General features: G+C 38.5%; 1 protein-coding gene across 1 annotated transcript; it reads left to right on the forward strand.

Annotated features, from left to right (window-relative positions):
- The first annotated feature begins 7,533 nt into the window (after nt 1-7,533).
- On the forward strand, nt 7,534-22,683 carry tdrd5 (tudor domain containing 5). Its single transcript, XM_084722221.1, has 19 exons — nt 7,534-7,823; nt 8,109-8,320; nt 8,608-8,914; nt 9,646-9,815; nt 9,917-10,000; nt 10,539-10,595; nt 10,966-11,128; nt 12,371-12,549; nt 13,017-13,231; nt 14,256-14,465; nt 14,559-14,625; nt 16,474-16,674; nt 17,101-17,221; nt 17,635-17,647; nt 19,174-19,267; nt 19,645-19,812; nt 19,925-20,094; nt 22,137-22,141; nt 22,432-22,683. Exons 1-19 carry the CDS (start codon nt 7,580-7,582, stop codon nt 22,488-22,490), a joined length of 2,739 nt encoding a protein of 912 aa, XP_084578347.1. The 5' UTR covers nt 7,534-7,579; the 3' UTR covers nt 22,491-22,683.
- Nucleotides 22,684-24,384: the final 1,701 nt, after the last annotated feature.

The following is a 24,384-nucleotide window of genomic DNA, read 5'->3' on the forward strand; positions in this document are numbered from 1 at the left end:
GATAAAACAAACATTTAAAGAGTCAGAACTGCTGTTTGTTTTTGTTGTTACATAGGAGTCGATTTGGTTCAGTCAGAACTTTTGAATATCAAATCATTGATCTTTGCTCTCTACATCTTGGCTCTTATTTCCCACAGCTGTCTGTAAACTACAGCTTATAGGGATGCATGATATGGATTTTTATCAGCCAATGTGATAATTACCTGCTTCTAAAATGAAAACAAAAGATTTACAAGTGTAAAATAAAAATAAAGAAAAAATCAGAGGGATTCATATATTTGATATCTGGTATTTGGTTTTATTTAAAGGCTTAATGAAGAAAAAATATGTTTTTTGTTTTCAATTAATGAGTTCATGACATTTCTATGAATTATACATATTTTCTTCATCTTTCTTTTCTTGTCATTTCCTCATAATGCTTCTGAAAAGTTGATAATATTGAGCTTGGCATGTGGCAGAATTCTTTGATTAATTTAATTCTTAATTTTTACATTGATTTTAGGTTGGCAACTGGCCAATAAAAACTAGATTTTTTGGCTGATTCTGGTATATTTACAGTAATGTTTCTTAATTTGCACTGTCCTGGGCAAATCAATTGAATTGATTTTAATTAATTAACCCCACATCCCTGCCACCTGTCCATCCTGACAACCAATCACTAACCGGTGTTCGAGCAGTCGGCCCGCGTAACTTCCTTTGTAATGGAGGTAAAAGTCACATGATGATGATGTCTGAACGCCGGCGGGTGAAAAGAAGCCAAGTCAGTCCTCTGAAAAGCTCGAATATCTCCGATCAGTAAACTCCATCCACGGCACGGTGAGTCGGCGAAAGCCAAGTCTTCATTTCCCCCCGTTTTTCACCTTTGGGGTTTAATTTTCTGTCTAAGAGAGAACAGAACTGAGCTGTTGTGAAGTCTACAAGGGAACCCTTGATTTGTGAAACTCTCGCGAGAGTTGTGCGGTTGTTCCCTCGTTGTGCACCTTGTAACAACTCAATTTTGTTTAAAATGTGAGAACGCTACGGTTATATAATTATGGTAGCTTTAAAGACGGAAAACCTTCGGTTAGGGTTGCGGGAAAAATCATGGTACGTGTTAAAAATGATCACTCTCGCGAGATCATTCGTGGGTCTGGGGTTCTCTTGTTGCGTATACGTCCGTGTTTTGACTTGGTTTGCATTAGCGGGAAATCCCGAAGTGGATTTTGTGTTACCGTGTGAAGTGAACTGAATTACATGGAACTGGATTTAACCATTTTTATGTTCCATAATTTAGCGTTTAACTCTTGCCTCGTAAATACTTTATGAAACTGTTTGTTGTGAAAATTACCCAGAGGTGTTGTGTCTTTTTTCCTTTGTGGGGTTTGTGTGAAAATCTGAACCAAACACTTGAAAACTGGCCAGACACCTCTAACTTTGTTGAGGTGGTGAATTACTCTTTGGGGTGTTTAAAAAAAGAAAAAAAAAAAAAAAAACTTCAACTGAGCCACTAAAACTTTCCCACAGATCCTAATTTGTTAGTTCAGTTCAGCATCTCAAGTTCTTCTTGCTGTTTACTGCTGAAGCCCTGAAAAGTGGGTTTTTCTGCTGAACTCTTTTTAAAGTTTCTGTGAATATTTAATTTAGACTTTTCTGAAAATTATTTTCTCTCTGGCTAAATGTGGTTTTTCATTGTCCCGTCAATACACTGATTAATACCGAACTGACTGGTGCTGCATTATCACCCTGATTATTTGCTGTGATTATTTGTGTGCTGTTGGTCTGGTGGTTCATTTTTCTGAAAAGTGGGTTTATGACAAAGGTTATTTATGCATTTAAAATCTGAAACGGTAAATTGTCAGATGAACTCTGGTTGGCATCATAAAAACAATGGTGAAATGAAATATTTTGCTGACAATCAGTGCATCATAGTGATTTTTGCAAAATGTTGAGCAGGGGTGGACTTGATGAACTAAAACTACTCAAACTACCATGATCCAAACATCTTTTAACAGACTAGGCCTCATTCAACAGTGTCTTCTCCGCAGTTTGAAGTGTAGTTTCCATCTTTTCAGACATGTCCACTTATATTCTTTCAGTCTACTGACCTACATTTTCTCTTCTTTCAGTTGATCTGTGTTGCAGACTGGTCCAGCTCAGTTCATCACTCCAGAATCTTTGGGGCCTCGTCTCTTTTTCAGCTGTTGTCTCAGGTAGGCTGTTTTTAATACTATGACAACACAAGAAATGCATAATAGGCTATAAATAATCAGCATATTGTATGATAATATATAAATCTGCATCTCTCTTTTTTTTTATCGTTGGGTGTATGTCCATTATGTCTGTTGTTAATGCATTTTTTTGGTTAACCTTTCTCACAAATGAAAATTTAAATAAAAGTAGAATAGCCATTATGAAGACGATGACAAGGGACCTTTTTTTTTTTTTTTAGAGGATAGATATGTTTTGGGTTGTTGCCGCTTCCTACAGTGCAGCCGTTTTTGTTTGGTGAGTAGTCACCTGTGTCAGTAAGGAGGCAAACAAAACAAAAGATGAGACTTACAAAACTTAGTCTATTGAAATATAAGCAATGTAAGTTGTGTGATTTGTTTAATTTATAACCTGAGGTGTATTACAAAAGAGAGGAACATGCAGATTATCTACTGGTTACCATGTGATTGTAGCCTGGTAATTTTTTAGAGTTTATTTACTTTTGATATATTTATGTGCAATACATGTTTTATATATTTTGTGTTCATGTTGTGATTGTTATGCCTCAGTAAGCTGGTTTATTAAGCTGAACAGACAATATTAAGTTATAAGTTTAAAGAATGCAAGTGAAATGGTTTTGATATGTGCAGTATGCAGAGATATTAGTGCTTTTACTGTTGAGAAGAAATCAGAGTGTGAATCTGTTGATATGGATAACTGAGTGATTATTCTATTATTGTGCAGGCTGTTTTTTTGTTGTTGTTGTTGTTGCTGAGACTATTACTACGGACAGAACTGTGCTGCCATCGCCCCACAGCTTCCTGGTCTTTATCCCCATCCTCGTCATCCTCTCATTGCTCACTGAGTCTTCGCTGCCGTCACCATCCCTGGTCTTCATCCCCACTACTCATCGGTTTCAACACCCTTTGTTTTTTCCATCCTCTTGGGAGCCAGGGTGGTGGTAGGAACTTGGTGCGCTCATAAAAAATGGTTAAAAAAAAAAAAAAAAAAAACTCTTAAAAATCCAATTGAACATATTGAAAACACTGAATTTCATATTTCCTTGGTTATTTCTAAAAGACTAAAAGCAGTTTTATTCCGAGATCTCAGGTTTTCAGTTTTATGTTTTATCATTTTAATTTCTTTATTTTATTTATACATTTAAAAAACTGTATTGAAGTAAACTGGGTTTGATCCTAATTGCCCCATCCAAAACTGGATGCCAGATCAGATAGTTAATTAGCCATAGCAGTTTTTGTGAAACTTCACTATAAATGTGTGAATTTTTCTGTGTCAGTTGAGTTGTAATTGGTCCTGGATATGGGTGCAATTCTTGTTCATGCCCAGTAGGTATGCAAAAGTTCATGATTCCTGTTAGAAAATGGTATGTGTGGTGTTGTGAATGAAAGAACATTTGTGAGGTTATTGTTATAACTGAATAACTGAAAATAAGACAGTAAAAGAAACAATAATGCACGACAGTTAACTTAAAGGTAGCTGTCGGTTGGTGTGGGTTATTAAAGGAAGGTTTGTGTGATGTCCTTGTATTTTCCTCTGCTTTATCACATGCTCTTCTCCTCATAGAGAACCTAGATGGATATTATATATTGGATATACCTGTTAACTTGACAACACAACACTGTGACATAATGTTCAGCTCTGTTTCATCTCTTTTTGGGACAGAATAGATAGGTGGGGCCTGAATTAATGGATTTGTTGTTTGATCAATATTTTTCACAATTTTCTGACATTTTATGGACCAGTGTTTCAAAAGCCTAAGATGGCGTCCTCAAATGTCTTGTTACATCCACAAATGAGAGATATTCAGTTCACTGTCAGAGAGGAGTAAAGACACCAGAAAATATTCACATATAATAAACTGAAATTATTATTATTAATTCTCAAAACCATTAACCATTATCAAAAAAGATGCAGTTAATTTAATAGTTTATTAACAATAGATTAATTGTTGCAGATCTTGTTGTCAGGTTTACTAGTTTGTCCAACTGTTCCCTTCTTTGTTGTGTGCAATTTATTAATTGATTGGCCAATTGTTTTAAAGACAGAAAATTGTGAAATTCCCAGTATTTTTTCACCAGAGGACAGCCTATTCTTGACAGGTGAGATTTCCAAGAGAAATATACATCAGTAGGTTTGTGCTTAAATAATTTTTGTAGCGCATGATTCACTGCAGCCAAGTACCTGCCTCTTCACCTGGCTCACTGCTGGCATTTATTTGGTTATTTATGTATATCTTTGTACATTTGCACATTTCTATATTTATGTATTTATTCATTCATATTTTTATTTATTTACTTATTCATACACAGCAGCAAAATAATTAAATCTGTCAGCTTCATCAGTCATAAGTCTGGACTTTGCCCTGTGATTTGTGGTTGAACCTGAATCTTCTGCTTTTGCCTAATTTGAAACCCACTAATGCGATTTGCATCATATTTTATAGACAAGTTTCTGAGACCTCTCCAACATCAGTATGATCAATTCTTGTAAGCAGAGACATGTCTTCTGCCATCTAGTGGATCATCAGTGCAATGCAGGCAGCAACCTGTGTCTGACTGCGAACTGGATTAAGTTGACAGATTTATTTATTTTGCTGGAGCTAGTTCCACTAAATTAGAGCATATATGAGTGAGTAAATTAATTAAATACATGTTTAAATAAACATGTAAAATAAATGTTTATTGCTAGTACAAGGAGTTTTTAACTGGTTATCAAACAGTCAGTATCAATATATCAGCCATTGTTAACCTGATGGGCCTCATAGCGCCATCTTGTGGGCTTTAGAGGCGGTGGGAGACAAACCTGCCTCAGTAAAAGCTCCGGGGTGTGTGATGAGGAAATATGACCCTAAATACATTCAGTTTGACGCAGTGTATTGAATATGGTGAAATTGTGTCACAGCCCAGTTATTTATTTATTTTTGTCCTCCTTTGGTCATATTATTCTTTTTTTCTCATTTATGAAATGTGGTCCCTAATTTTTTTTTAACAATAAGAGGTGGAACTTAGTTACAAATGGTTGAGAACCCCTGCTTTATATGACCTACATAAGCAAATGAGAAAATATTTCTTTATAATTATTCTTAATGGCTGTCACCGGGTCGGACACGCTGTGGAATCAATTGAAACAAGTCTGTTTACATTTTCCAAGGCAAAAGTTACAGTGAGTAGTGTATTTGCAAGAAAAAAAAAATAATAATAAAAATAATGAATAATGAAAATGAAATAAAATAAAATAAAATGCCTACGTCCTGTTTATTTGGCATCATCCAAGTCCCTGTTTGCACACTATCACAACACACACACCCAGTTCAGACACTGCATGTGAACATGGCTCCAAGCTAAGGATCTACAGAGCAGACTGAAGCTATAAACATGGTGTAAATAACATTTATTTAAATTAACTTGGCATGATGGGACTTTAGGAGTCTTGGATTACACCAGACAAGCAGTATGGAGGCATTTTATGATTTTATTCTGCAGTTTCTGTCACATTTGAAAACTGGTCACTATGCATGTCCACTCCAGCAGTGTTTTGTGGACTAAGAAAAACTAAATCTAATTGGCATGAGGATATGTACATAATGACTGAACTTTCATTTTTGGGGTGAACTATCCCTTTAAATCCCTCCATCCATACATGCATTAGAGACGCAACTGAAACGGATTGGATGCGCTCTCGGTCTCGCGCTGCATCCTCCCTATAATATATGACTAATATTGACTAATATGACTTTATAGTGTTACGAGTAAGATAAAGTAGGAAAACAGAACTTTAAATTTGTATTTTAATCATAATTTATCTGAGGATGTTCGCCACAGTGCTGTTCTTTATAAGGCTTGAAAGTACTGAAAACTTGTTTTTGACCGTGTCGTCCACAAGTTTAGCGAACTGGACAGAAAATTATCCTCACTACACACAAGGTAGGAGCTTGTTTTCCTTCTAGTCATCCTCTTTTGTGCAATAAACGATCTTTGTTCGCGGAGTTCCAAGGTACTGCAGGAGGCCTACAGCCAGCTTGACAAATTATTTTATTTTGGCCAGACAGCAAAGTGAAAGAAAGAGTTTCGTGTGTTTTTTAAATTTATTTTTAGCTGTTTCTGAACGGAGATATTGAAGAACATAGGTTAAGTGTTGCAAACAAAGCACGGTCCTTTTTTTAGACGCTGTTTTTACACTCTGCTGCAGCCGCACACCGAGCACGGTCGTTGGCTAGCAGCAGGTGTGGTGGAGGACGTAGGAGGATGCGGCGAAGATCCTGAAGACTTGAGGTAAAGTCCTGTCCACGATACTTGACGGAAACGTTTTGACAAGAGTAATTAGCTCCATTTCTCCTTTTAAAGACACTATTAATTCATGCTTGTAAAATTGCAGCAATAATGGTTTGCATATTTGACATAGAGAAGCTTTCCATTCTGCAACATGGAGGCTAGCTTAACTTCGGCTAATTTAGCAATTGAGTTATGGACGTTATTGCTCTGTGTGTGTGTGTGTGTGTGTGTGTGTGTGTGTGTGTGTGTGTGTGTGTGTGTGTGTGTGCAGAAAAGCAGTGTCTGATCGATAAATTTATGCCTGTTCATAGTGTAGCTATACGTGTTACGTCGATAATGTGTTATTGGACATGAAATGAAAAGTCGCATGCGGAGGTAGAAGCGATTCAAGATGGCGGTCATAACTTACATCGCCACCATCTCCTGACATCTTAATCATTTATTATTTTCAAGCATGATTTTTAAATTTCTCCCATATGGTTTTGTGTTTGAAAATGGGTAATTTTCTTGTGGAAGTAAAACTGAGTCGAAGCAATTAAATAGCGCTGCAGCTAGTGAGTACTTTCATTGTGATTACTCTGTGGATTATTTCCTCGATTAATCTATAAATTATTCTTCTCACAATCTTGTCAGTTGAAAAATAAGTTCAGCCTTTCCTGAAACAATTATTTTCGCTTGTTGATTTAGTTGTTTGGTCCATAAAATATAAGACGGTATAGATTGATCAGTAGATATTTGATCACTTGCCTATGAAAGTCATCAATATGTCACTGCTGGCCAGGGGGGAAAAATATTTGTGATTTTGGGGTGAATTGTCCCTTCAACACCAAGTTTGAACAATTATCTGTGAGTTTCAGTAGGAATATATCTCAGAATCGCCACATCTCTTTTTGAGCCACACGTTTTTTTTTGATAAGACTCAGGTGTACTGTGTTGCTTAATGTCATATTCCCTTCAATCAAAACTAGAGCCAGTCAATATGTGGGTTGTGAGGCAAGCAATGAAAATGGGACACCTGGTTACCTTATATCCAATCACGTGGTTGTGTTCAGGATGTGTGGTATGTTTTGTCCCGTCTGTCCTCTCGCTGTGTTCTCCAGATGGCAGCAGGCACGGTGAACCAGGAAGAAGTTTTGGCTAAGCTGAAGAAGGATGTTCGTTCCTTGCTCATTTCATCTAAGATGGGCTTGGACCCTGATCAGCTCAGGCGAGATTATGTCGCCATGTTGGGGCATCCCATGCCCCTGAAACTGTTGGGCTTCAGGAATATCATGGATATGGTGAAGGAGATACCCGATGTGGTGTCACTTAACTTCAGAGCAGATGGCACCATATATTTAAAGGGTAGAGATCCTTTTGTATTTGAGCATTTATTTGTATTTAATACTGCTTCAGTTAAAGGGATAGTTTGGATTATTTAAAGTGGGTTCGTATGAGTCGCTTTATTTCTTACCTCCTGCTGCTTGTCCAAAATGGGGGTGTGTCGACCACCATCAACTGTAACTAATACACTGACCATAGATAAATACCTCATGCAGCCCCACTTAAAATAATGCATTGAGTTGAGAAATAAAATAATCTAAAGCATAGCAGCGTCCATATTCTCATGTTATATGTCTGCCATCGCAGCTGTTGGCGATGAGACCACCCGAAACATCGAGGAGCTCGTAGCTAATCAGCGCACGCCTAAGAACAACAAGAAAGTCATGAGGGGAGGTGTTGGCTACTTCACAACTCGCTACGGTAACCCGTCCCCTCCTGTGGTCCTTCCCAGAAGAGGACGTGCTCCTCCGGCTGTGCCTGCCCACCTGAGGGCACAGCTCCGCCTACTGCTCTCCCAGGTATGACCTGAACATGCCCTGTGAAGTTTTTTTACATTCATTTTTTCCTATCAATATGTATTGTGTGTATCTTCCACAATGAGGTTGGCTCTTTGGGACAGAAGTTTTTTCAGCTGTTTGTATGTGTGTATGTTTATTATTTATTAATAAATAATTGGTACTAACTTCAATCGTGTAATTCTATTCAGCACTACAGTAAAGTCACCAGAAATTTCTAACATAATCATGTAGCTCTGTTACTGAAGAGTGTTGTCTTGTTTCAAGTAACGACGCAGCCGCTCTCTCAGGGTCCCCTCAGGTTGTCTGACCTGGAGACCAGTTTCCTGTACTTCTTCGGTCACCCTCTGCGTGTCCACAACTACGGCTTCTACACCACTGGAGAACTGCTGCAGACGGTGGCAGACCTGGTCCTCATCAAGCAAACACGGCTGGGCTCGGTTCTGACCCTGAGGGAACAAATGCTGCCCAGGCCACTGCTGAGACCGTCCTGCACACCAAGGAGGACTGGACCGATAAAGTCGGTGTCGCCTACAACTGACGAGTCGGCCTCCAAAGTGCCAGAAACCAGAGCTCAGACACCAACAATACCCACAGGTGTGTTTAAGATTAGAGATGTGGGAAATCAGTTTTGACATCAGTTTATGGAGACACTTTATGCATTTACACATTTTGAACATCTTGGAAGAACGTGTCTTAAAAAGCAATCCATGTCCTGTGTCTTTTGGTTTCATATATGCCAGTTTGTTTTGTAGGGGCATAACAGGGACAGAAACTTGACGTACAATTTAGCACAATATTAAAAAACAAAAACAACAAATTTTGTGTGAACAGCATTTTTGTTAGTATAAAATTTCATTTAACATTAAGCGCTTCTGCCTTTCTTCTGTAATAAAATGCCAGCCATGACCTGAGCATGTGCAAAAAAATTATATTAATTCAGATTCCTTCAATGAATGTTCAAATTATGTTTGCACAGTTGCAAAACAAAAATAACGCAGCAGTCTTTTTTATAAAATAATGCAAATTAAAACATAAAATAATTAACCATGTAGTATCATGAAAGTTATTACCATAGCCCAGTACCATATTGAGACTTTTTTGCCATCTTCTAATGAATAAACAGCTGTTTAATCTTTCAGAGGTGCATGGATTGACTGAATTTTAATGGGTTTATTGCCTCAGAAATGAGACTATGACACTGTAAAACTCCAAATGTTCAAGTGATTTTATTTTAAGGTTTGCACAGAATAGCCCTGAGCGGTGGCTTCTCATATTTTCTGACCTTAATTTTTGAAATACTTCTTGTTGGTTTACTCCAGCTGAAGCCTCAGTGAAGCAGAGTTCTCTGAGTGAGCCCTCTGCTGAGGCTACACTGAGCCCTGTCCATAAAGAGTCAACAGCTGTCTGTAACAAACCAGAGTTGTTTGAGAAGAACCAGGAAGCACACACAGAGGTCTGCCAGGAGGATCAGCTCTTTCAGAAACGTGTCCTCAAGGTTTGTTCTCATCTCAATCAAGAAAACATTGCACCTGTATCTTGTTTCAGTTGTTAATTTGAAGTACTGTTTCATTTGATCCTGCTTAAATTTTCCATCAGCTGGAGGAGGAGCTTCGCCAGCAAATTCTGGAAAATGGAGTCGCTGGTACCATCAGCCAGGAGCTGAAGGACAAGCTACGAAAGGTCAGACCTCTTGCTACTTAATAAGTAGATGTGGTGTGATTTAAAATGCTACTTCAGTCAAATTTCTACAGATGCCTCTCAGTCTGGACTCTCTGGCTGCTGAAATCTGATTTCAGGGTGTCTTTTGCCTCCATCTCAACGCAACACAATGACAAAGTTAAATCTGGCTGAGCAGAATCCATGCTGCTGCTAGCACAGTGTTATAGTGGACAAGGAGCGCTATAGTCTGCGCACAGACAGTGAAATAAATTGTCTGCTTGCACTTGAGGAGGAGTTTACTGTACAGGCTCTCTCCATTTCTCATGCTCCTGTGTTGGAAAGCATCACCAGCGTATGTACTTACTGACGCCCACATCGTTACCACAGCAACCTGTGCAGATAAGCCGGTGATGTCTGGACACACAAATCTGATCATTTGAAAATAATTTGCCTACTGTCTGAACAAAGCCTTTGTCACTAGTGACTACAGGGTATATAATACGTGTGGTTACAAGTCATTTATTGAACCCCGTCATCATCATATGTCTTCTCTCTGCAGGTTGTAGCTCAGACCAGTGGTGGATTATCGGTGCACGATCTGCCTGCTGAGTACAAGGTAAAAAAAAAAAAAAAAAGGAGGAGCAGAGAGGAAAGTAATGCATTGCTCTTGTTCACCTTCATAGTGTCACATTAGAGTTTAAGTCAAATTAATTATGCACTGTGGAGCCTATAACCCCGTTCATTTGAGGAACTGGATTCAGTTTCTCTAGATCCAGCTAAATAAAAAGTACTGGCTTCACTGTTTTTCTTTAGTTCCATAACTCTTTAAAATGCCTTGCTGATCTAGAAAGTAACTCATATTTAATTTACAGTTTGAAGACAAACGTATTCCTGCGTAATTAAGTAGATCTTAGGTGACAAAGAAAGATGTTTGGTAGTGATCTTGTTTGAAATCTCACCTGTGTTTTTGTTATTTCGCTCCTCAGAAGCTTTTTGGCGAGGACTTGCCGCTGCAACAGAGTGGCTTTGTCAGTGTCACCGAACTGGTCAGTGCCATGAGTGACACCTTCCACCTGAAACCTGCAGGGCATGACAATGTCCAGCACTGGATAGTCATGGACATACAGGACAGTGATGTAACACAATCAGGTGTGTATGTGCACATGTTCAAATAACAGCTGTCAATACTAATTACTTTATTAGGTGTAACCCTCAGTAATTCATGTTGGTTTGATGTGTAAAATGTACACTGGAACTAAATTACCGTGGAAATTATTTGCTTTGGTTAGCTGAGAAATGGTGGGAAATAGTGGACATGGACAAGTTATTTGGTGACACACTGTGCTTTTGCTCGTGTTGAATGTTGCTGTAAATATGAATGTTATGTTTACGGAGGTGTTCTTGATTAGGAATATTCACAATATTTGATTGTAAATGATTAAAAGGTCTCCAAAGTTGTTTTCTCAGCCAAATTGTAAATCTCTCAACTTTGCTAGTTTGTGTTGTGCCTTCACTAGAGACGAACCAATAAACCAATCATAGCAAACAGTAGGTAGTGCCTTGCATTTCCTCCCCTCCCCCTTTTCATTTTGCTTCGTAGTGGCATGTATGACAACACAGTTGTTGGTCCCAATAAGAATTCTGCATTAGTAAGATGGAAGTGAATTGGATTTTCCAAAACTGACACAGTGCAAACAACAGTTATTTGACAAGATTGTAAAGTTAAGGTTTGCTCGTCGGATGGCAACAGGACAAACATTTTTGACCACCTCAAGAGAAAGCACTGAAACAAACAGAGGATCCCACGTGAGTGCATCAGTTACAACCACATAGCCAGAAGCTCTACAGCCAAAACAGACAACTCACACAAAGGAATTTTATAAACTCTATATAACAGAACAAATAAGTGCCAGAAATAGGTAAATGTTGCTATGACATTTTATAATTAGTAAACCATGTCAGAGTTCTTGTTGAATGTTCATACTTTGCAGAATTAAACACCTAGATTAAAATCTGTTGGAAAATGTACTTCTTAAAACTGTCTTTTCTTTTAGCTGAGTGACTTGCAAAATAGATGTAAAAACCAACATAAAAAATGTGTAAGATCATGGATTTTTATCCTGCCTGGAAAGAAATCATGATATGATATTTTTGACATATTGCCCACCCTTACGTCTAAGATTGCTGTTCCCTTTTTTTCTCCTGTAGTTGTGTATCCACTATAGTGTCTCACGAGGACACCAGTCTGTGTTTATTTCATCAAGCGGTGTTTTTTATGATCAATTATTCATTGTAATAAACAGTGGTTTGTAAGATATGATGTGACTAAGCATTCTTGTGGAATAATGTCTTTCAACTAAGTCCATAATTTATTTCTCATTTATTTTGTAGGCTCAGAGGAGACTGGAAGTTTTGATAACAGTGTGACACGGCCATTTAGGAGCTACTACTTCAGCTGTGGAGAGTCTCCATGGGAAGCACGAGATGAGAAACGGGAAGGAAATGATGATGATAACACAGTGGATGATGGCAAGGAAGAGACCAGTAACAATTTAAAGACCCACAAAATGGTCACTAAACATAGTTTTCTTCAAATTATTTCACATTATACATACTTATCCATTTTTACATCAAGTAATTAGAGCATCATTGCAAATCATGAATTTTCCCTGCACTTCATAAGCAAATGTCAATGCCCAGTTCTAAGTGTACCTGGTGTAAAATTGTGATTTTTGTCAACACTGAAATCTGTCAATTATTATTAGAAGTCCTGTAGAATAATACTGAATATAGAGTAGTGCTGCATTCACATGCTCCTCAGATGGTCCAGTTTGCCAAATTAGGGAGTCGTCCTTCCGACTTTGGTGTGTTCATGAGCTTTGAAGTTGTAATGTGGAAACAGAATTGTTCGGAATTATTCATGTCAATTTTCCCCATCAGGAACAGGTATTAGTGATCAGGCTGAAACCACATGCATGTTAACTCGGCCATGCACCACTCACCACTCTCACGGTGCTTTTTATGTGTCCACCTGTAGAAGTCTGGGATCTACCCTGCAATTCAGGTGCATTCCAGCCCTGCGGTGCCCCTTGATGCCATGCAGAGTCAACGTCTCAAACCGCCAGCGCGCCATGGCCCTCGAGAGCTGATAGAAGTCCTGGTGGAACAGGTGAAGTCGCCTGGATACTTCCACATCCGCTTCAGCCAGAGTGAGGAAGCCCGCGCGATGGAGGACATGATGATTGAGATGAGGTGGTGCACATGTTAGTGGCAGCTTTGTCAAAAGATAATATACTCACTGCAGTATGCAGTATGATCAGTAATGAAATTCATAATGTCCCTCAATAGATTTACCATTTCATCTTTCCTGGCAGACTTTCATTCATGTGAAATCACATAGCTATTTCTGATGGGCAGTTAAAATGTTTATATATTTTCTGAAAGTCTTAACTGCATCGGTACATTAGCCAAAAATATACTTCAAGAATAATAGACCATATTTAATAGAAGTCAAATCAAACTTAAATCAAAGAGCCCCTTCTTTACCAGGGGTGTGTTAGTGACCATGCAAAATTTATGTGTTTCTTATGGTTTATTTAGACAAAAAAAGAAACAAAAGAACAAATGATTGTCTCCTGCATGCCTCTCCTGCTCTGGTTTAAGAACAAAATACAAAAAACAAAACAAAAAAGCCCACCCAGGTGCATGATGGTCCTATCCCTGCCTTCCTACTCATAGATTCAGGGGCTCAGAGCATTACCCAAATCACAGACTAAACAAAAATACATAATATGTGAAAAACTAAATATGCTTCAAAGGAAAATACCTTCCATCTAGATAGCTAATCAAACAGTAGAACTTACCACTAAAATGACATCTTACTGCTAACAAAAAATAGCTACTATATTTAATTCATCATGATTCAATTCAGTCATCTTTGAAATGTGTTCCGCCCTATGAGACTTGATTTTTTTGATACAGTAAAAAGAAGCTGAGTAAGATACATAACACTCACCCATGTTATTCTGTCTAAATCTTCATGTCCTAAAAAGTATTTGAAGAGGCCAATATCTTTTTTTTAAAGACAGCATAAAAGTTAGAAGCTGCAAACTATTTTACGTTTAATAGCAACATTATTTTGAAAATGAATCACCAAAATATGCTGTAAACATCACAAAATTGAATCATCACTATCTCATCGTACATTTCGAGCTCCCCGATGCTTCTCTGAGCAATAACGTCTTAGCTCTACTATTTTATTTTTCTCTTCCTCTAGACGATGTTACACCTGTCCTAAGGTGTCAGAACGTTATCGCCTCCCTGAGCAGTTTATCCGACAGGGTCAGGTCTGCTGCATGTCACCCAAAGGAATGTGGTTCTACCGAGTGGTGATTCACCAGATCATCAGCCCCACTCAGGTCGAGGTGTACTATGTCGACTTTGGCGACATGACCGTGGTACAGAGCGCCAGCCTCAAGTTCCTCAAGTAAGGGAATCTTGAACATTTCGGCACTTAAACAGCACAGCTACTGCTGCTATGCTGATCAGTTTCTCTGCATTTCATCTGTTTATTTCTCAGGTCCTGTTATTCAGATCTTCCAGCACAAGCTGTTCCATCATCTCTCGCTGGAATTAAACCCACAACTGTGAGTCTGCCGGTATTTACAGAGTGTCTAAGTCATGCCCCTTCCGGTTTGCCCCATGGAATCTAAATTCAGCAAAAATATGAATGGTTGTCTGTGGCGAGAGACATTATTTTTTTTATTCCATTTGAACTGTAATTTGAACCGCAAATTACACATTTTCTGTTGATTTAAACATAATTTTACAAGTTAAGAAAGTCTCAGATTGTGGTGGTTTTGTCGTAGTTTTGTGTGAAACTGCTAAGTGAAGTACATCTCTCGTCGCACCCAATATATGTCACTGATGCCAATCTTGTCCCTTGTAATGTTATCTTACTTAGTGTTTTGGTGACTCCTGGTCCTTGTATCGGAGTAATACCCACTGTTGTGGTGATTACATCCCAGTGCGAAAACAGAGAGGCATTGTAGCATCAGTGGCTAACATTAGCTTTTGAAGGGAAGACGTCATGGCATCACGTGCACGACGTCTGTGTGTGTAGTCTTTCTAATTATGTTTCTTCACAGTTTGATACACTTTTACTGCAAATGGTGACTTTGTTGACTCGTAAATTTATATTTTAAATTGACAAACAACATATGTTTCATTTATGGCACAACTCAAACGGGCTCAAAAGAAAAATGTTCTTTTGTCATTGACCACAGTTCATATTTTTTCCTAAGTTAGGTCTCATAGTGGTCCACCAAAAGTGGCGTGAGTTAGGCACTCTATAATTATTAGGGATAGATATCGCTAGGATTTGATCAATATACAGATAAAGATATGACATGAAAAGATTCAACAGCCTTTTAACTGGGGTTACTGGGTGAAAGGCTGTGGTCATCTTCCTGCAGGTGAAAAAATACATGACCGTAGGAAATACAACATCAGTTATCTCTGGTTGTCAGGACAGCTCACACCAAGTTCAAACCTAGGCTACCAAGCAGTTTGTGATTTATGCTATGCTTTTCGGCTACAGAGCTTACTTAAACTAGTTGGACTGTAGATCCAGGCTGTAAATCTTTCACAATAAATTGGTGACAGCCCTGTGATATTCGGCTGTTTTTTTTTTTTTCTGCATCCCAAGAAAGACAAAGACAAACTGTGTCCTGAGTTAATAACTACTGAATTATTTTTAGTTAGCTAGTTGTAGCAGCTGCTTTGCTAAAGCAGTCAAATACGTTGCTACACTGTACTGCTACAGAATTAGTGTTTGACAAAGTTGCTTGTGCCCCCCCCCTTTACATGCAACTGCTTTTTTTCTTAACATATATTGCATTTAGTTTCAATTAGATTTAGTGAAGTGAGCTCATGCTTTTGACACTGACTCTGACTGGAGAGGACAGAATGTAAACACGCAGTTATGCAACGTGAAACACAAGTGTCTGATACTGGCACCTTCATCATCATTGGGAGAGGGTTAGGAATTTCTATGCCAGCTAGGTTAGAGCAAATTAACGTTTCATGATTATCAATAGCATCACCATTTGTCCAGGAACTTGTTTGCTTCTCTTCATGCATTCATTCTGCGCGGTTTTCACACTGTTTATTCTACTGTATGAACTGAATATGTACCTTTGGCTTGAGACAGATTATTTGTAAAACTCACCATCAGTGTGAGGTTATTTTGCCTTTTTCCTGGCCAACGAACCCCTTCATGATTATTTATGTTAAAGTGTTCCGTAAGACAGAAACAAAAGCACAATTCCATGGTCAGGTGTTATGTTGTTAGGAAAAGCATGTAGCAAAACTTACATACTTTCTTCTTACATATTGTATATGAATAAATTCAAATGGTCAAGCTGCAGATGTCACAAAATATTCTGTTACCGTGGAGTTTGATGAATAACAGTGTTGTGCTTTGCCTCTTGCAGGGCAGCTGGACTGTTGAGGCCACGGCTTCTTTCCAGAAACTGTGCTCTGATCGCACCCTGGTGGGCGCTTTAGACTGTTACACTGGAGATGTGCTTCATCTCTACCTGTGTGACACACACACTGATAATGACATCTACATCCACACCACCCTCATGAGTCAGGGCCACGCGACACCCTGCAGCCCTGCAGCCAGTGCAGTGGTGAGCCACACACATGCACGACCTTACTTGTATTGTAGTCAAAATAGTTTTTGATTGACTGGCAGTTGTCTTTGGTGCAGCAGAAATAAATTTAATCTAAGTTTAGAGTAAAAACTAAGCTGGTTTAAAGCTAGTTTAAGTTTTGTGCAACACAGTTCAAAGTTGAACCATGATTTAAATGTTTTTAAAAAAGTAATCCTTGTTGATGCAACCCAGCCTAAATTACATAGCAAGTAGGCTATTATGGATTTGGGCTTCCAGTGGCTTTAATAATTTTAATACAGGCTTTATTTCAGAGTTCATTTGTGGGTCAGTGACTACAGACAGATGTTTGTGTAGACATGGTATGAGTAGGATATTGAAATAAAGTACTCGATCTATACACCCAGTTCTAAGTAACTTGCACTGTATAATTTCTTTCCTCAGTTTTGTGTCCAGATCAACCCAGTGAGTCTCTACCTGGGGGAGGGAATGGTCGACCTGCCGGAGGTAGAAGAAGAGACCATTTTATCTCCCAAGCCAGCAGACATGGTTGAACAGTCGGCAAGTCTGATAACACACACACACACACACACACACAAAACATTAGAGTCCATACTGGCTTGCTTGAATGTTTGCGTTGGATTTGCAGCTTGATGTCTCAATTGTTTCTTATCTGTGAGTGCACTCTCTTTGTCTCTTCTCTCCCTCTCTGGCTCTCCCTCTGTCCCACTTTCTCTTTCTCACCCAATCTTTTAATGTTGCTGTAAAGCTTTTATTCTCCACTGTCCATAGCTCTTATCGTACCAGCCATACAGTCAGTGCTGCAGGCCCACTGCACCGCCATGCACGGTCAACACACACTGGCATATGCACACACAAACAGTCACTGTACACACTTGCATCAAGTGCAAACATATCCACTTGGGGAGGGGGGTTGCAGCCCAATGCTACTTAATGTATACACACACTGTTGAGAAGGTCACAGCTTGTTGTTGGGCAATAAATAAGATGACAGCCAATCAGTGAGCTGTTTAATGGATATTGGATCACAAGATGTTGTCGTTCTTATGTTAATGAGTGGATGGTTGTTAAACTGAACATATAGAAAAGGAGATTTTACAGTGCTACTGTCTGTCCTGCACTAAAAAAACGCTGGTTTTGTGTCATGTTTAATTTATTTGCATACTGATTCAGAGGTGACAAAATGAAAAATGAAAAACCTATTTTTACGAACACAGTTACAACTAGACTGAATTACTTACAGGGCAAAGAAAGGGCACAAACTGAATAAGGCAACAGTAAACCCTCATGAATAAAGCAGTCCCCCTGTCTGATAAACCTGTTACCGTAGAACTCAAACGTATGTTGAAATATAACAAACTTAACCACTGTGAACAAGGCGTTTCTCCTGTGGCTTCTTTAGGTTCACTCATCTAAATCACATGAGCACCCACAGGTGTGATAAATATACATAGATCACATGACTAATTATCAAAGTCATTTCACCTAATTTTTTTTCTTTTTTTAGTGCGTCAGCCACTAAAAACCAGCCAACCAGCCAGCAGGTGTCAGCCCTGATATTACCAAATCTGCAAGATACCATACAGTTACAGGACGTTGATTTTCTTAAGTATCATGGCACTTTTTTCCCACGATTCCTGAATTGACTTTTAATTCCTGAATCGATATTTTTTACATATAAATAACTAGCACTAGGTCCATTAGCTTGATGCTGACTCATAATGAGCATTCCCATTGACACGCTTACGGAAATTAGTATTGCAATTGTAATATCGTAATATCCTCATCTTCTGATCCATTTTATTTCACATGCTTAACATGAAACGTGTGTTCATAGTGTAGTTAAAGACATACATGTGTCCCCATCTCTTAAAACAAACTAATAACTGCTAATTTCACATTATTAACTTTAGGTCAGTGTTGAGTGTCAAACTCAAAATACAGGTACAACTTGGAAGAAACATTGAGTGCCAGGAGAGGGCAGCACATATATTCACATTTTATATTTAATTTATTGTTCAGTACTTGAAGAGCACTAGATGTAGCACTTAAAATCTTTTTTGTAATTCATTATATTGTACATTTTATTTACCACTTGTATCTGTAGTCAGTTCCAAGGTTTTGAAAGGACAGTTTCAAGTTCAATTTCTTATGTGAAGAGTGATCATTTAAATGCTCACATTATGATGTGTGCAGTTTCCAAGGGCTCTGGTCATTTTGGCCTAACATCTTATTGTTTTTTAAGTATTTTCTTATGGCACCAGCCTGATGAGAAGGAGCAGTTAAAGTTTACTTCAAACAGCACTGCAGTTAATACTTTCATATGCACTGTAGTGATGCTGCTGCTGAAATAAAAGTCAAAGACTTACTGATGTGATGTGCATTGTTTTTGGAAATATGAATCATTATACACAGTCTCTCAAAGTGACTCAAAATTCAACTTTTCCCCATGGTCTGATGTACAATTATATTTTGTTAATGAAATATGAATCTGAGGGGAACAGGAAGTTTCTTTGTGTCTCAGGATGAAGAGGAAGAGCTGCCCGCCCTGGAGCTTATTGAGGACAGTGAAGTCAGCTGTCACCTCCAGGTATGACCACCTGACACTGACCTTGTCCGCATCCACATCACCACTGCCTTCATTCCCAGTTTTAGCAAAACTCGGATGCTTTCCTTTTCTGTTTAGCACTTTGCCATGTTGTTGGCTTTTGTTTGACATCTGTATTTCCACACCAGCTGAAAAATTGGAAAATTGAGCATGAAGTCGTAAATTGGAAGATTGAGCAGTGGGGGGAAAAAAAACCAATGTGATCCAATCTAAAACACAACACTCTAAGTCCCCTAATTTAAATGAAGGATAAATATGGTAAAATAGATAACGGCAGATGGAGTTAATGTAGATGAAAAGATTTAGAAGACAGAAAAGCAAACACTCCTCATGCTTGTTTATTGCTGTGTCTTGCTCAGGGTAAGAACACCAACCTGTTCAACACTCTGCTAAATGACGAAACCCTCAGCTGTAGTAAACTGGGCTTGGCCTTGACCAACCCTTCCAGTCCCTCCTCTAGCCCGCTTGCCCCTCCAGATTTGATCCAGACTGAGACAACCCCAGTGCACTGTAAAGCTGATGTTACAGTAAGAAGACAACAGTTGTGTTTTTTTTGTTTTTTTTTATAAAACACTTTAAAAACAGATTAAGCGATAATAGTGTTTTTTCTCAATTAAAGAAACTTTACTCTCTTCACAGACACTGAGCATGACTCCTCCACCAGCTCCATCCAGCATTTATTACATCTCCAGCTGTCCAACGTCACAAGAGGAGAAGCCCAAGCCTGAGTTCGCTACCCCCTTGTTGGTCAATCCACCTCCGATCCTCAGGACCCTGAGCCTCCACACCCCTGACCTGGGCCAGGGTATGTTAGCATGCATACCGATTTACTTTTTGAGAGAAGTACACAATGTGCCTTTAAGTTATGACCTAAAGAATCCAGTATGTTTAAGTGTTAAGGTTCATAGTTAGTTACTGCAACAGATTCATATGAATATTAGGGCTTTACTAAACTAAAGAAAATCTTGGTCAACTGAAATTCTAATTCCAAAAATCAGTTTAGTGTACATTATCTTTAGAATATTTTCTCTCCTTTATTTTTATTCTTTTTCTGACAGGAAACTGCCTTTATATAAGCTAAATATCACTCTCTCCAAACCAACCAGACTCCATAGGCCAAATCTATAATTTCTCCTTGCAGAACACAGGAGTTACTGATCTATTGCTGCCTTGATTTGTAAGTTTGTTACTGTGTGACTTTTGCGTTTTGAAATGTTAGTTTGGATTCACAGAAGTAACACAATGACAGTTTTCTGAGGTACCTGATATAACCCCACTTCAAATAATCCAACCGGGGCAAAATTCTTTGTTACATAATACAAAATATAAACATTAAAAGTGATCACATAGAGCTTACGTCATTTCTAACAGTACTCATTATTTCCTCCAAATTGTACAAAGATAGCATTGTATTGGAACTAAAGAGTATTGTATACACACAGGCTCCTCTCTCTTGCACACACCCTCTCATCTTCTAATAGGATTATACAGTGACCTTCATTAACCTGCACATGTACACAGAGAGGGAGAGAAGCCTTCAATGAAATTAGACTGTGTCCGTGGATGCAGAGAGGACGTATTGATTTCCATCCTGCTGCTTGCAGTGGTGGATGTACCTGCACTGAGAACCTGACACAGATTCAATTAGACCTGTTACCAGAGCTATTTGACCCAACAAGCTGCTTTCATTGCATCGCATTTGTCCTGATATCGATGCACTGATGCTCCACCGTGTTTCCACTTGCACAGTGTTAATGAAAAAAGCAAACAAAGTGGGTCAAGGCAGATTTATCTACAAATCGCTTTTTGTGAACTGTAGCGTTACAGAGTGCTTTACACAGCTGCACAAACGCAGATTAAAACACAAGACAGAAGCAAGAGTTGGTACGACAGATTATGAGATATGATGAGTGTGTGTGTTAGTCGTGAAAACTAACTAACAGTGAGACAGTCTGCTGACAATATTCCCTGTGGTAAGCAGCAATTCTTCCCCTTCTGACTTGCATCTTGTCTCTGCATTGTGTCTCCCAGCATGCCCTGAGACTTGTATGGTGGCGTCCCTCAGAAACCTGACATTGCAGAAATTTGACTCAAAAAAAAAAAAAAAAAAATCTACACAATCACTCACAAATGCATAGTCGGCGATTGTCCCTTGTTGCGATTCTCTTGTATCTCTCCTGATGCACCGACAGCTGAGTTTGTCTGCTCAGCATGTTTGTTACATACGAAAGGGTCAGTACTCAGCTTGTTGTTGAGCTGCTCCTTAGAGAAAACACACCGTATGGAACAGAACTGAAGATGACAAATTGCAGAGTTTTATTTATTTATTTACTCTTTTTCCATAGAAAAATCTTGGAACTTAAAGACTAGCTCAACACCAGCTAAGAATCTTGATTTTGCTGACCTCCAGTGGTTAAAGCTCTTACTTAATTTCTGAAATGTGAGAGACAATTCAGCCTGTGCTCAGTACACCCTGAAATCACTGTGAGAGGTGTGGTCAGAGCTGTGCAACCACACCTCACAGTAACATTACAAGTCTCACATTTAGCTTGGACTTAATAAAAACTGATTTGTCACTCAAGTATTGGCAAAGTATGAACTGTAACTATTAGAGCTGGGACTTCAGTTCGGCCAAAACATAGTCAGACACCGAAACAGCAGCAAAAAGGCAAATTATTTTGCTGGAATAAGCAGCAGGAAGCCACGTAGCTTGTGACAACAGCAGGTGTTTAGTTGTCACATGTCGGATCCAGGGGCAGCAAACACCACACAGTGACAATTAGTTTAACCAAGTAGTAATTTTGGTGCCAGCTAGCAAGGGTCACAGCCTTTAATAACTAATTGTGCACAGCCCTAGTCACTATGTAGATCATTCACTCTTTTTACTGCACTAAGTGAACATATCACCATTTGAAGGCACTTGTTTATGTACAGCAATGAGTGACCTCATCATCGTTCGCACAGTGGCGCCGTTCAGTGGCGATTCAGATGGTCTTCCAATGGCTTTCAGTTTCAGTTAAAATGGTGATTCAGTATAGTGAGTATGACAAATCCTTGATGAATATTAGTTTTTACATGTACTGAACATCTCTAATAGTCATTTCTTTCTATTGATAATTGATTATGTGTTTTATTCTGTTGTGCAGGTTCCCCGCTCCACCTGCGAAACTCTGGAATCATGTTTCCTCTGTTTGGATCCAGATAGGTTGTGCTTCCTACATCCACCCCAAACCAACTACCTGAGTGAGTCAGAACCCAAACCAAGGAACATTTATTCCTCAATAACTAAATAACTGATAAAATATCTTCACAGTCTTTGAGATTCCAGTTCCGGAGTAATTTGGCAAGCACTTGAGTCATATGCTGACCGTAAAAAATGCTATTTTTCATGTAATTTTAATTTAAATTGTACATTAGGCTCTGTTTGTTAATTTCATATCAATGAAACTGTTGCACTTACCTAACAGTTTAATCTTAGACAAAAAAAAAATACAGGAAATGGGTGGCTTTCATTTTTTAAATGTGTTTAAATGTTTTTTGTAAAAAACAAAAAAAACAAAATCAAAACTTTTTTCTTTGTGTGAAGCATTTTATTTTTTTGTCAAAAGCCATCAAGATGTCTGTGATGTGTTCAATGGTTTTGCAGTTCTGGATAGGGTTAAAACATTTCAAAATGCTGTTATAATTAACATTACAGAAACATGAAAGTCATGACAATGTAATTTTATTTTGGAAAATAAATCTTATTTGATACATTTTTTTTTACTAAATTAATTTGTGTTGCGTGATTCTTAGTAGTGGGTTTTTACTTGACACTCCTCAAGTAGAGTGCAGGAAAATGATCACAGCTAGAATATTAAACATTTTTATTTTCTTCAGGCTTCCTCTCACCCTGTCAAGTATCTGTCTTCTTTAGCTGTAAATGAACAAGCATCCAAACACTCTCAACAGCTAAATGTAGAAGATGAATATTGTAGTCAGATACCACAAGAGCAAGCTGCACACTTCAAGTCTAATGAAATTCATCTCAAAAATTGTTTTTCATCATAATGAAAATGTTGTTTGGAACTCCGTGTGTGAAGATGTCTCATGTTAATGTGCAATATGCATTTAATGTTTTGTCTTTTTTCACCAAAAAAAAGGATGGTATTATTATGTTAATATGTTGGTACTAATAAGCAAAAGTGAACATGCTAATGTATGGTGGTAAACATAATGTACATTTGAAACTTCAGCATGTTGGCATTGTCATTGTAAAGTTTTTAGCATTATGGATTGTCACTTGCCACTCTGCTAATTTGTCGTTGTGGCCACTTGCGGTATTGCAACGAAAAAGTCCTCTGCATCCCCATAAAGGATTTCACATTTAGACCACTGTTATAAAAGAGATATGTGTAAAACTTTTGACAACACACCTTGAAATACAAACAAGGTCAAGTGTGACTCTTTCTATAATGAAGTTTTAGCATGAAAGACTGATGTGCAGTGGGTTTCACAATGTGGAAGTAAACCTGAAAGCTAGAATACTTATGCTTATATACTTGGAGAGTAATTTTTAGTACTGGCTTTTGGAGTTTGGCATCCATATATATATGGTACATCCATGGTTAGCTTACTAACATTAGCATGTAGCACAAAGCAGCGCTGTAACCATTGACTTTATTAAGAAGGATGATGCGCCTCCACTTCCTCAAATATGTAGCGAAGTGCCACCATCTTACACTGGCGGCATCATTTGGAGCCAGAATCTGTGCATTACTGATCGGGTTTGGAGCCGCAGTGTTGAAGGTACTGCTCATACATACCAGCTGACTCATTTGGCAGCAGGCCTCAGCTGTCAATCATGATGTGAAACCCCCCTTTTTATAGCATCAAATAACTAATTAAAATCAAAGTTACTAGAAAACTTGCATCATTGTGATAAAAAAAACAACTAAAATGACAGAAAACATCTTTGGGAAAAAAAATTACTTGGCAAGTACATGTTTGATCTGACCCCTCTGCTAACATGGAGGAGGCAGCATATATGACCCATATTGCAGCCATCCACCAGGGGGCGATCAAGATGTTCTGGACTTCGGGTAGTTGTCATTTTGTCC

The sequence above is a fragment of the Lutjanus erythropterus genome, chromosome 7 (assembly GCF_056507025.1).
Source record: "Lutjanus erythropterus isolate fLutEry1 chromosome 7, fLutEry1.hap2, whole genome shotgun sequence".
Taxonomy (NCBI): domain Eukaryota; kingdom Metazoa; phylum Chordata; class Actinopteri; order Lutjaniformes; family Lutjanidae; genus Lutjanus; species Lutjanus erythropterus.